This window comes from Rhyacophila brunnea, unplaced genomic scaffold (genome assembly GCF_057557595.1).
Source record: "Rhyacophila brunnea isolate RB1 unplaced genomic scaffold, BYU_Rbru_1.0 scaffold_1, whole genome shotgun sequence".
Lineage (NCBI taxonomy): Eukaryota > Metazoa > Arthropoda > Insecta > Trichoptera > Rhyacophilidae > Rhyacophila > Rhyacophila brunnea.
In genome coordinates this window covers 28,374,187-28,389,237 of record NW_028232751.1, presented here as the reverse complement: position 1 = coordinate 28,389,237, position 15,051 = coordinate 28,374,187, and the positions used below count along the sequence as shown (strand labels likewise).

Here is a 15,051-nt window from a genome sequence, read left to right as displayed (position 1 = left end):
GCTTTTTTGCCATTCATGTATTGCCGAATAAAACCAATGATATATTATCAATACAATATACAATATTATCAAAATCACTACCGTCACTATCGCACATTTGGTCATCACTTTCTTCTACTCTTTGCTTTTTGATGGCCGATCCATTGTCAGTGGGGAAAAAATGAAAATCACTATATCACTAAAACACAAGGGATCACATGCACTAAAACGTCGGACAAAATTTATATTCATACGGAATTTAGAAAAAAATATATACTCGGTATAAAAAATACATAATTTACACAATAATAAAAAAAGTGATAAAACAACACCAATTTACAACTGTAAACAATATTTCAACAAAATATAATAAGTCGTTTGATGTACATATTCCGATTACACTAGTGTGAATAAGCCTTTACATGAGAGTTTAAATGAAATGTCCCGAAACGTCCGAACCGTGGCAAGTACTTACTAACACTGAAAGATTTTTTACATTGCTAAGACTAAAATAACAACAATTGTAGATATGCTGTAAAATAATTCGTTACTAACATTGAAAGCAACACATGAACACGGCTGTCGTGACCGACGCGGGGCTACAATTTTTGTATGGACACGGAAGCCTTGTCTGACGCACCGAACGTGTTAAAGGGTTGCCGTGTCCACTCATGAAATTTAGTGTTTGTAACGCATTCGTACCAATGTACCCCTAAAATTCAGTGTAGACATTAAATTTATTCTGAAAGCTCAAATGTTGAGACGATAACGCCGCGATAATAGATGCCACGATGCGGAACACTTTACCATGTGTTCCACTGCCTGGTATTCTACGTTGGAGTGTGGGTCATATGCACCATTGTCTCGGAATGCTTTCAGGAACTTACAGGAAATTACACTAGATTAATATTTTAAATAAACATATTGTTATTCTACCTTGTAAAACTCTTAAATCCAATTTAATAAAAAATTAAATTTTTATTAAATACACTAGTATTATCGAATATCTACCTCTATGGAAGTTTCTGGCACCCATAACAAGTGTAATCATTTCAAAAATCAACCTGTCAAATGGCGTCCATTCAATAGAAAATATTTCAATTTTGAATCAAAGATGTTAAATCTTTTTCCAGATGGCGCCTTCTGTGATTTCCATATAAAGAATTTTACTAAAATGGGTACTAATGCGAAGTACAGTTTTCATATATCATTCACTCACTTGTATAGTGGAGCTAATTTAATATCGATTTTCTTGAAGGTATCGGTGTTAAGGAGTTTGGTTAGTTCAGCATCGAAGTTTGGGCAGGGTGCCCGCATCAGAAGATAATCAAAACCAATCGGAACGACATGTACAGGAATAGGCTGCCAATCTATGTTACTATTCCATTGAATTTTTTTCGACGTAGGATACATTCCTGGAAGCAGATAAAATCAAATAAATTTGAGGGAAGATAAATCTTAAAAAGCTAAAGCGCGTTATTTGCGACAAATTAATATGCAACTAACCAACACCACTAATATATTCTTATGACGATAGAAATATAATTAAAAATACAAACCTGCGAGATTGGTTAGTGCAGACATAATTGTACGGTCATAATCAGTGGACCGAATGTAGATTTCGTTTGGACAAAATCTGTCAGACAAAAGATGCTGAAATGTAAAAAACATACGAATTTAAGTAATTTATATATATAGTTTATTTAATCAATTGACCATGGACACATAATGCGATTAAGCTGATTATTTTGTTTCCGTATTGGCTTGAGGATCGCAAGTGAAATTTAAGTGAAAATATAAAAGAAACCAACCAACAGGGCAGAAGACCCGAAATTTTTGGGAAATGTAAAATTATATAATACCCAGAAGATATTAAATTCAATGTCTGGACAAGACATGTTTGAATAAATGTATTATAAGTAATAACTTTAACAGAATAGTTAATATGTTCTTAATCTAAAAAAAAAACTACATTTTATACCAACTGGTATTAAAAAACAGACAATATTATTTGTACATTTAGAGATTTGTCTGAGCATACTGTCATATGAAAAAAGGTTCTTTGACACTGAGATAGAGATATTACATGATTACATACATTTTATTTTATCTATTTGTGTATAGATTACAAAACATATTGTATTATGTAGATAGGTATTAGATTAAATTGTATTAACTACATTTATATGATAAAGTTATTTTTTTAAATAGTAATAATATAATATATAAAAATAATATATATTATAAAATATTCTTATAATACAAAATATATTTAAATATATTTTTTTAAATTTTCTGCGGCATATCTGTTATCGGATGTTGGCGATAATTTTGACCATCTTTTCTCTGTCTGTTCAGGGGGAGTGCTGAGTTCAAACTAGTTTGAGCTCAGCACTCAGCACCCAGAATTTCCGTCTCTGAAATTCCTGGGCTCTCTCTTACTAGAAAATTTCCCTTGAATGATATGATGAATAAGTCGATATCTCCCAGGATACCGCATGATGTAGCCAAAGTTTGCCAATCTCCTAGTTTTGACTCCTATGATTATTTTTATGGCCATTTTTATTCTTGACATCACTCCAATGTTTGTAATTATATTATTCCAGCTAATATCTTTACCATGAGTCTGAATGCACATTTCGAAACCTTTAAGTTTTCTCAGCGTTGTTTCTATGACTATCCACGCCAGTAGCGAAGGGTGGAGGTAGACTGCTAAGATCCGCCATAAATAGTGCACACTAAACTTTGTCAGACATATGTAAGTATTTGTTTTAACTGAGCTAAGACTACAATTTACAGATGGTGTTGGTTAGTTTTTAAAATTCAATTAAACCCTGCGAAAGCCAAGCCATAATAGATAATAGTCAAAAAATACTCATATAAAATATCTAAAATTATTCCATTAAATCATACATCATTTTGGATATTTTATAGATAGAATAATATTTTTCTTCTATTATTGTTTGATTTAGGTAGGGCTTAATAGGAACCTAGTAGGAACCAACAATATGTGTAATATGTATTCTTAACCCCATGAAAACAAATAAGTATGAATGAAAAAGTGTGCACAATTTTGTCGTATCGCCCAAAGTATACCAATATTATGGTGATGATTTTTAAAAACCAACCAACACCATATGTAAATTGTAGTCTTAGTTCGATAAAAACAAATACGTATGACTAACAAAGTTCAATGTGCTCTATTTATATCGGATCCAGCCTACCTCCACCTTTCGCTACTGATCCACGCATTCACTCTGAACTTTTTGATTTTGATTCATATATATATATTTTCTGACTATTATTTTAAATAATATTATTAAGCTATGTACATATTTTGTTGAGCATGCATGAGATAATTGAAGTTCAGAGATCGAGTTAAGTGCCCTCAAAATTTTTTAAATGTATTTTCTCTGTGACCTTATTTTCTGCTCAACATAATATTTAAGAATTGATTATCTAACAAGCTTGTGTGTGGAGCAGGCAAGGTAAACGTTATTAACTTATTTACATTAAGTGATATTATACAGGGGCGGATCAAGTCAAGCGGAGGCCCTGAGCGGTAAAAATTTCGGGGCCCCCAAATTCAAGTTAGAAAAAATAAAGTTTTATACATAGAAACTCTGATTAATTTATTAACATAAAATATAACAAAAGTAATAGAAATAAAATTTAAAATTTTTTTTTTTTAAATAAATTTTTGTCTTGTTTTATTTCTTGCAAATTCGTCAATTATTTTGGCAGTGTCAATCAGTGGCGAAGGGTGACTTTTGGAAAGAGGTAGGCTGTGGAGATCTGATAAAAAGAACACACTTATCAGGTATACGAGAAATAAGAAGATAATACGATATTTCTACTAATGAATAGGTACACACTTATGAGAATGACACACTAATTTAATGAAACTTCGAAAACTCACTGATGACATAAAATTAAGTGATCAGTTTAAATTACATATTTTTTCAAAACATTTATACACATCAAAAATCATTAGATAAAACTTCTTTTTATTTTTAAAAACAGTCTATATTTATTAATATTTGCTTAAACACCATAGATTTTTTTTATTGGGTTTTAGGCTCCGCGATCGGAGCTTACCTTAGTTCATATAATTCGATAGTGCTGTGGTATATTTTTTAAAACCTTTGCAGATTGTTTTGTAATTATCTGTGTAATACATTCCTACACATACGGCATCTTTCAATGGCAAAATAAAAAGTGATTATATAAATAAATCAATATGCAATTAAAAAATATTTTTCGTAAGACGGTAGGCTTCAAATAATTGCCTAGTATGGAGTCTTCGCCACTGGTGTCAATTCGGTTTAAAATTTCTTGCTCTATATACAAAATGGCCAAACTATTTAATCTTTCTTCTCCCATAGTACTTCTCAAATATTTTTTTACACGCTTTAAAACAGAAAACGATGTTTCACCTGACGCATTAAATAAGGTGAATGTTAAAAAAAATTCAATAGTATTTGTACATTTGGGAATGTGCAAGACATTTCTTTGGCGGCTCGATAGATGTCTGGTGTGGTTTTAATAGTGTCCTTGTTTTCTTTAAGTTATATAAAAAAACGGTCAAATTCATCTTCAAAAGTACAAATATATTATATTATGTCCTCTTTGTAAATATCCATCAACTTTATTATCGCGTTCTTTTTTCCTTCCATTGATAGATTCCAATCAAAAAATATTCGAAAAGGCTCTATAACTATTTCATATGTTTGTGTTCTTTGCGATAGTTCTGCCCTGGTCTTATCACGTATGACATAAAATGAATTTACTTTGACATCTTCTCTAGTTGTAAATTCATGTCCGACTTCTTTGTTTTCATCAAAAAACATTTTTCTTTTTTGTTGTCTGCGAGTTTGTCCATATTCATCATTAAAGGATAATCCTGATAACTCAGTTGCCTCTTTTTCAACTTTTTCATATTCTTCTCGGAAATTATTGATGAAATTTTCTAATGATTTCAGTAGGATAGATCCTTTCAATAGTTCGTATTCCACTGTTTAGTAGCGAGACCATAATAAAGTAAACGATGAACTGCACCCAATCACAAGACAATTCTTTAAAGACATTCCAAGATCTCGGGGCCCCACACGGCCGCTTAGTCCGCTTACTGCTAGACCCGCCCCTGATATTACATGATAATAATATACTACTAGCTGAGCCAGCTGGCTCCCGCCAGTCTGTCTCGCTAGGTCTTGCAGACAGCTTTTCGTCATAATGACATGATGTTGGATTTTAATAAAATTGCGAAGAAAATCTAATAAAAATAGTTTCCACTAGCAGTGCGTAGTTTCCACTTGACAGTTTGAAAAATGGCGAACAACTATTTATCCAAAGAGGTTTTGTGAAAACTACCCTGTGTGCTTTGAAATGCTCTGCTTAGGAGTGAAAATAGTTATATTTATCAACACAATAAAATAATAATTTACCTCAGTGGGTCCGATTTCAAACAGTTTTATATGTAACACTGATGGGTACTTGTCGGTGCCACTTGGAAAGCCTGAGCAACACTTTGAAAGTCAAGACAACGTATCACAAAATATGTTATATATTAATATGTACCTACACACTCTAGAATTAGGTTGGAGAGAACTTCATCTAACAGTATATTGGTCCAGGATGATGGTGATAATAATAATGAATTGAATAGGTAGGTATATACAGTGGCGCACTCAGGATTTTATATTGGGGGGAGCCCAAGGAGGAGAATGTAAATTAGTTCCATAGGCTCTTTTTCTACTTCATATATTATTTTTACATATTTTCACAATACACGGCGGTATATTTGTACAGTTTCTTTTAGTTTTATTAAATTGGCGGTAACCGTGTCATCAGTGACTGGCGGATTGGAAGTGAATAACAGCGACCATGCTGGACATGTGCGCCTAGTATGTTAAAACCTTACTCAAATAATATCGGCTGTGCTACTCGCTTGGTCTACCTAGAGAGCTACAATATTTATGCCGAATTCCACTGAAAAAAAATGTTCTTTTGATTTACACCACCACCGACTGTAGTGGGTGTAGTCGTTCTTTTCGCAGAACGTTTATCGTCGATTTTTGATTTTTTAATATTGAGGTTTCAAAATATTAATTGAAAATTGACAAAAAAAAGTATTATTGCATTAAATTTAACTTATACACAAACCTACTCAACACAACACAGCCTAATTTCTCGTTTATCGGTCTTCTGTCTAATGCACTCGGTGTACTTACACCATGGCCTCCACATCGTGAAACGGGCCCTCAGGCTAGGATATTTGGCGGGCCCCCTACCTACTGCTAAGATTAAAGGCAGTGTGAAACACTACATAAACGTTGTTCAAATTGTGTTTTAGTTCAAATTAAGGGTACTTATACTATAGGGATGGATTTTTGTTCACGTCATGACAGTTTGACATTTCGCTGATATATCAGTTTTACGATTTGCAAGTCGTCACTGCCAGTATAAAATTCGGGTCATATGCATAGTCTATTCTGGAGTCTGGCCTTCACAATATCGTCTGAAACCACTTCAGACTGATAGGCCTAGCAGAACAGCTGGCAATCGCCGATTGCTACCATTGACATTATAATGGAATATACCTAATATGTTTATATATTGCACTTTTTCATTCATACTTATTTGTTTTCGTTGAACCAAGAAAACATATTACACATGTTGTTGCTTAGTTTTTTATAATTCATTAAACCCTGCCTCAACCAAACAATAGTAGTAAACAATATTATTCTATCTATTTAATATCCAAAATGATGTATGATTTAATGGCATAATTTTAAATATTTTATAGACAGATGCGTATTATGCCTTGGTTTTCCCTGGGTTTAATTGAATTTTAAAAACTACATTTGTAAATTGTAGTCTTAGTTAAATGTAAACAAATACCGTGCCGTAAAAAAATGTGCTGCTTACAGATTTGAATAGTTTTGTGGAATATTAATTTAGATTTGTGAAATATCGATTATATAGAAAGTATTAAAGCCTCAATACATTGAGCTTCTTTACGAGCTGTTTATTGGCGAATTTACAATCTGCCTGTAAAGTCGCCCAGTTGAAGCTAATAAGCAGGTTGTAAACACTCTACCGCGAAAAGTTGAAAGCCGGTCAACTTTACACGCTACACGCCGGCATGTGGGCCTACTGCGTCTGCGCAGTACCAACCTCCCGGTAAAAAAACAAACTACGTTCCGTCAAAATAGTCGCTGGCTTGTGGCTTCTCAGCGAATGGAAAGTTTTGTGTGTAATCATCAAATCGCAGTAGCTGAATCGCCCGCTTTTAAATTCGCCAATAAACAGCTCGTAAAGAAGCTCAATGTAATTGAGGCTTAAACGACATTATAATCAATTTGAGGTACACGGACAGCAAGATGCGAAAATGTATGGTGACAGATATAAAACACGATTTAAAATTGATTTTATCTGTGATTGTGTCGAGTTTTATGATATTGTGCCGGATTCAAATGGAAGTAGATTCGGGACTCCAAAAATTGAAGTGAATTCCTTTAATAATCAACAAAATGGTATTTAAATAAAAAAATTGTTGCGTTTTCCAAAATCTCTTAGGATAATAATATATAGGAGATTGTTATACAATGTTATAACAAAAATTTGAAATATACCATATAGCAAATCTCACACAACGCATTTGCTTCCATAGTGAGTAGTCCCAGGCAGCTACCATAATTTAAAATTAATATGTATATTTTTCTGTGTGGATTTTTTTATTTTGTTAATTATCTTATTAATTTTGTTGTATTAGTGAAATTTTATTTAATAAGTTTTTATTTTGATACGGGGGGGGTTATTATCCGAAGTGTTTTTGTTCAGAGGGCAATTGTTAGAATCTTTTTCACAACGTACTTTTAGTTGGCCTACATCCAGTACTTATCAGTGATGGCGAATCTATGGCAAGCGAGATGATTTTGCATGGGACGCGAATGTTTTATTTTGAAGAGAGAAAAAAATACCCATAATAAAAAAGACATGACTGCATTGTATAAAAATAGCAGGCCAATACTCATTATGTTTAATGTAAATATATAATTGTATAGGTCCGTCCTTAGGCGTTATATGTCACATAATATAATATTATCACACTAACATCATCAGGCGGCAGGGAAGCCGCACTGCGAGCCTCTGATTTTGATTGATTTACAATGCTTGCAACTACTGAAACGAGAGAATATATCATCTGATCGGAGCAATTATTCTGTCAATTAGTGCGGAAAGAACCAATCTAAGTAATACAGTAACAAACAATTTCATGTCTACCCACAAAAATAGCTGTACCAGATAAAAAACAAAAACTTGGTAGTAATTCTGGCAGACAGTTTCAAAATTGGTGGACCGAAATGTATGGTATTATTTGAAAAAAAGTGATAAGGCTATATATTGTATGCAATGTTCTGTGAGTGGTATCTAGAATATCATCATTTTAAATAGAATTATTAAAAATCACTTGTTTCCCCATGAAAAACTGCTCGGCAGTCATGCAGGCATGTCAGACAGTCGAAATATAATATTTAGGAAAACTTGACACGGGTACATAAAAAGGTTCGCCAACCCCGACTTACATCAATCAGTGTTGCTTACTAACTGTAATCTGTTGGTATGGAAAGATCTATTACGACTCAACTCCGATGAAGCTTGCATTTGATTTATCATTTTGTAGGGAGGGAACATTCTGCAAATATGACATTAAATTTTATTTATTTTAAATATGCTTTATAAAATATGGATATATTCCTTATCTCAATGTTATTGCAATGCATGATTTTCGCATCAGCACTTCGACGCCGCCGTTGAACATAGTATCAATTTCGACACAAAGAAATAGATGCAATAATCATACTGTGATAAAGTAAAGAATCGTCCTTGGTACAGGTCAAAGACGACCGTGTCGGCAAATTTATATTTTCTAATTTCATCATTTAAAATGTTAATATGAATGCATTTTATCAAATTAGATAGCAACTGGACTGATAAACTACAATGCTTCTCACTTTTACAATAGGAGGCAGTGCCATAAATTAATTATGATAATAAAAAATAAACAAATACATACCAAAAACTATTTACATTATTATTGTCAGTTGCAATAGATATTCATTATTAATTGCTAAGGTTCAATAACATCAGTTAAGTTCTGATATCAAAACATTGAGTTAGGTACACTTATAAAGACATTGAGTTGGAAATTAGGGTTTGGAGTACATATTTGACTGTCCAGCAATGCTCTAAATTTCCACCAGTCACGGGCAACTCATAGAAATTAAGTTGGCAAGTGTATTTACTGAATTGCACTACACATAATTTTTGGATTTCTCTTCAATGGGTTCATATTCCACATACATACATGAGAACTGGTAGCTTGGACACAATGAGAGGTCACTTTTGAAGATATAAGGGTGGGTCAATAAGTCCTTAGAAAAGCCGACAGGTGGCGCGACTAGTACTGTAAGCGGTTTGTTTTCATGCAGCGGCACTACCGATTCAGTATGCTGCGAAGTTTCAATCAGATTGGTCGGGTTGTGTGTTTCTCGTACATTTAAAAAAAAAATTTGCTTGTTTACAAAAATGGAGAAAATTGAGTTTAGAGCTGTTATTAAACATTTTAATATAAAAGGGTTAACAGCAAAGGAAATAAAAAATGAGTTGGATTTAGTTCACGGCACATCTGCTCCTTCACTTGCAACTATTTATAACTGGTTAAATGAATTTAAACGTGGTCGTACATTAACAAAGGATGAACCACGCTCAGGACGTCCTGTAGAGGTGACTACACCAGAAATGATCAATAAAATCCACGATATGGTGTTAAGTGACCGAAGATTAAAGTTGAGTGAGATAATTGAGGTTACAGGGATCTCAAAAGGTAGCGTCATTTCTATTTTACATGACAAATTGGGCATGAAAAAAATTTCTGCAAGATGGGTTCCGCGTTTGCTCACAGTCGACAATAAACGCAATAGGGTGGTGGCCTCTAAAGCCCTGTTGTCGCTCATGCAACGCAATCCGGATGAATTTTTTCGTCGCTTTGTGACTGTAGATGAAACATGGATACACCACTATACTCCCGAGACGAAAGAACAGTCAAAGCAGTGGATTGCGAAAGGCGAACCATGTCCAAAGAAGGCGAAAACCGTAAAATCAGCTGGTAAGGTTATGGCTACTGTATTTTGGGATGCACGTGGAATTATTTTCGTTGACTATTTGGAAAAAGGAAAAACAATAACAGGGGATTATTATGCATCTTTATTGGACCAGCTAAAAAACAAAATTGAAGAAAAACGGCCTCATTTAAACAGGAAAAAAATCCTCTTTCATCAGGACAATGCCCGTGTTCACACATGTTTACGATCAATGGCTAAAATTGAAGAATTGAAGTTCGAATTGGTCGACCACCCACCGTATTCGCCAGATTTAGCCCCCAGTGACTTTTTCCTTTCCCCAAACTTAAAAAAATGGCTAAGTGGACAACGTTTTTTTTCAAATGAAGAAGTCATCGATCGGACAAATGCTTATTTTGAGGACCTTCCGAAAACTTATTTTTCTGACGGTTTAAAAAAAATTGAGAAACGTCTAACCAAGTGTATTGAGCTCCAAGGAGATTATGTTGAGAAATAAAAAAAAATACAAAAATAAAAACTGTTTTAATGCTTTTTTCTAAGGAATTATTGACCCACCCTCGTACTATTCAGGTGCCCAAAAGCATTCCATGCCAATTTGGTTTTGCAAGCAATGTTGTCATACATACCACCTCAATTGACATTTTCTGTCCGAGGTAGACATAGTTGTAGACCTGCTTTTGGTTCAGTAAAGCAGTTTATCACTATAAATATTTATATTCATATGGTGATAGTAAAAATTAGTAACATAAATGACAGTGGAACCGACAAAGTATCAATCCACAAAATAGCCCGATGTTTGGCTCAGTGTATGGGTGAAATTTCTCCGAGAAAAGAATACAAGGTGCACGATTCCACGAGGTGTTCTGTGGTTTGAATACATCTCACTCACAATCTGGTGACTCTTATGACCCCTATTTATGTTTCACAGATGCACATCTGAAATGCCCATACCAGATTTGGTTTCTGTGTAGAAGTTTAACTGGATGCGGAAGAAGTGGAAGTGAGTGTAGAGGGAAAGGTACTACTAATAATATGTATGGTTGTATTAAGGTACCTGGTAATATATGTGACAGTAACACCTCAGGACCAAACAGCAACAACCAGAAATTGCAATTTACAAAACAATATTGTCATCGAGAATTTTGATATTAAATAATGGACTAATTTCAAATTCAAAATAATTTTGATTGGAAAAAGAAATTTGTGCAACTTAATTTACACATATAAACTATTTTTTTGAAATGTTGAAAAAGAGTGCTATGAAATAAAATTATTGTGTGAACAATTATTTTCACAGTTGATTTATTTAAATTGAAAGTAAGTAAGACGTTGCAGTAGAGCATGTATAAGAATTAAAAGACTCCAAATATAAACCGCCAATGAGGACACACGAAATTGAATGCTATATTATTACTATTTGATTTTAACTCCCAAACATTTGACTCTTAAATTTGTCTATGACACACTAATTTAAAATAACTTTATTCGGTAGAAGTCGGTTATGAAGCCAGGCGGGAACCGCACTAATTGTCATAGCCGATTTGGGCAAAATTCATGAATTTCAAGAATGAAAACCTAACCTAACCTAACCCAACCTAACAAATAATCCAATATATTGGCTATTTTCAAAATGTGTTTGACGTTGGCTTCCCTATAACAGACTTGTACACTTTATTCTTATTTGTGATCACAGCTCGAGTCAAATAAATTGAGGATACACATTAAAAATAAATAAACTATGATTTGTTTGCTTGGGTTTTGATAGCCAAGTTCTGTTCAGGTTTAGAATAATATTTGATATAGGTAGGTAGTAAGCACCACCTAGAATAGACCAGCTGTTCGTATTCAATGTAGAATGATGTTTTCAGAATTAAAATAGTCTACAGAATATCTTTGAGTGAATATATTATTAAGTAAACGACTAAAACAAAAACAAAAAAAAACCAATTTATATCCTGTACCCCATGCCTGATGCATAATGACAGAAGTATTAAATCATCAAATAATTATTATGATAAAGTTCATAATTTTAACATTCAAAATATATTCAATATACTAAAGCAAATTTTATTTTAAATGTTGTTGCAAGTATCAAATCTTATTAGAGCGATGACAGTAAAAGGAAAGCCCAGAAGCTGAAGGAAATGGTGATTTCTTTCCTAACTTTTGGACTGATGTCCGTTGAAGACCTGAGACGGAGGAAAGTGAGTATAATGCTTTATAAATGAAGAGATCACATACACCAAACATATTATGGAATGATATGTTAGTTTTCAAGAGTTTTTACCTTCCTGTTTTTTTTAGCTTCTGTTGGTACAAAATAAGTTAAACATAGAAATGAATTATAAAAAAATAATATTGTAAGCAGTGTATTTACCTGATATCTTTGGCGAAGAAATTTGCCTAATTCATAATGTTGATTTTTTCCTATATCCGTGAGTTGCCCCCATCCATGTGTAGGCCAAAGGTTTTCGTCTCCCCAGGGATCGTTGGGGTATGGATCAATCGGGGTTCGGTCCCCATGCCGGAACAGTACAGTCGCAAACACCACGTTGGCATGAACATTTAAATATAAACATGAGAAACAACTAGCGAAAATAATATATTTTAAATTCGACATTATTAAAACGACAGCCTGGTAATGCACGAATGAGTACAGCGACAGATATTATCGCAAACGTAATGACGAATCCATGCTCCTCACCCGGGTTTTATTTCAACTTTATATATTTTTACATTTGACAGTTAAATAGTGTTGCCACACTGGTTGCCATTTGCCATACATAGACCATAGACCCATAAACTGATGTCGCGTCTTTCAGTTACCAGTATATAAAATTGTATTTCGGGAGCTTCCAATAAATGTTTTAATAATAATATGTGTAGTCGAATTAAAGCACCAAAATCCTTCAGTAAAGTTGATCAAACCCAAAGAGATTGGAATCAAACCATATAAAAAATATTTTTAATTGAAACATAGACTAATAATCTAAAAAAAGTAGGCAGGTAGGTATGTGTAAATGAAAATTATTTTGTTGGACTTTGGTTTATTATAAGTAAAGTTATGATATAGGTAAGTATATTGGGCTCTATGTTACGACCATACACCCTGGGTAAACGTCAGATTTCTATTTTCAATACTTGAAAGCATCTAAGCGAGATTTTTTGAGCATAGACAATTATCGGAAAAATTGCTATTATATGGCTAAAACGCTATTATAAGCGTAGACAATAAGAACAAATATAAAAATCTTTTACAACGAATAAAATTGAAACATTTTCAATTACCTAATAAAATTCGCCGTTTTCAAAAATCAGTATAGCATATTAGAGTTCGCCAATGCATTTCATAAAATTTAAATAATTATAAAGTAATCTTTGACACAAAGACACTCGTGCTTAACCTTCGTCTAAAAACACTCTGAAAAGGTAGGTAAGTATGCGAAAATAAGGAACATTTTTCAAAATAACGTTATAGATAACAATATTTTTTGTATAAAATTTTGCCGTGTTACATAACTAAACGATATTGTTATTATTTCAGATAATTTCGACTGAAATTTAATCAATAAAATAAGAAATACTAGTGAAAATGGCTTGAATTGTTCTTATTTACTTTTTGATTAGTGATTGTTTTTATAAGATAATAATATTTATCCATAGTCAGTATTCCGTATTTAATTTGTATTCATTTAATTAAATGTATAATAAATAAAACAGGCTCCAGTTTATAATATTTAATATTTCGCTTCCACAAACAAATGGCCCCGTCAAATAGCCTCGATAAAACGGCTCACACTGATTGAAATTAAACGTCACTGTTTTTCATTAAAATGCCACTTTTCCTACTTAAAACTTACCTTTCGGCATAATATACATAATATCATAAATATGCACGAAGCGTGTTATCTTTCATATTAAATATTATACCAAACTAACCTCGTATTTTTTTAAATCTTAATTTTCTCGGTTATGCGTTAATACGGAATACTGACTATGGATATAAATACTACATTCTTATAAGAACAATCACTAATCAAAGAGTAAATAAAAGCCATTAAAGAAATTATAACAATGTCGTTTAGTTAACACGGCTCCATTTTATATATAAAATATTGTTATCTATAACGTTATTTTGAAAAATGTTCCTTATTTTCGCATACCTACTTATCTATTTAGAGCGTTTTTATGTGAAGGTTAAGGCTCGCACAAACCAACGCAAATATTCACCAAGTACCCCGTCAAAATATCCCAAAAATAGCACCGCCATCGGTACGGAAGGTCCGGTCAAAAGAGTCTCAAAAAAAGCCAATGCCGCTGTAATGCTCCCTACTTACCTGTTGTTAATGAACAAACGTAACATTTATTCACGCAGGGGATCAAAAAATAAAATGAAAGCCATCAATTTGTCATATATTTGGCTATTTTTGAGACTCTTTTGACCGGACCTTCCATATCGATGCGGGTGCTTTTTTCGGGTTATTTTGACGTGGTAAATGCGAATGGATGGCAGTGTCGGAGCAAATAATTGTATATATTATATCAATATAAAATTATTGATATATTATTTGAATGCTCGATACCGAAACGTCAAACAATCGCAGCGCTCCATTTTGAACTTTGTAAGATAATAACTTAATTCCCTTCCGAAATCTGAATGTCGTGTGCTCTTTCCCGTAAGCCAATACGAGCTTGATTGGCGAATATTCGCTGCGAATAATTCGCTTTGGTGTGTGCACGAATGTTTTAGGTTACTTTATAATTATTTAAATTTTATGAAATGCATTGGCGAACTCTATTATGCTATACTGATTTTTGAAAACGGCGAATTTTGTTAATTTAAAATGTTTGAATTTTATACTTACATTGTAAATGATTTTTACTTATTGTCTACGCTTATAATAGCGTTTTCGCCATATAATAG

The 15,051-nt window shown here is 33.0% G+C and overlaps 1 protein-coding gene across 1 annotated transcript in view; it reads right to left on the bottom strand.

Annotated features, from left to right (window-relative positions):
• The window catches only part of LOC147079651 (prostatic acid phosphatase-like), a 37,233-nt gene extending 24,359 nt beyond the window's left edge, over positions 1-12,874 (bottom strand). The window contains exons 1-3 of the mRNA XM_085942850.1: positions 12,505-12,874; positions 1,539-1,632; positions 1,199-1,394 (exon numbers count right to left, since the gene is read on the bottom strand). Coding sequence (XP_085798976.1) covers positions 1,199-1,394; positions 1,539-1,632; positions 12,505-12,747 — 533 coding nt within the window. The 5' untranslated portion in view covers positions 12,748-12,874. The remainder of the gene's footprint in view (positions 1-1,198; positions 1,395-1,538; positions 1,633-12,504) is intronic.
• Positions 12,875-15,051: the final 2,177 nt, after the last annotated feature.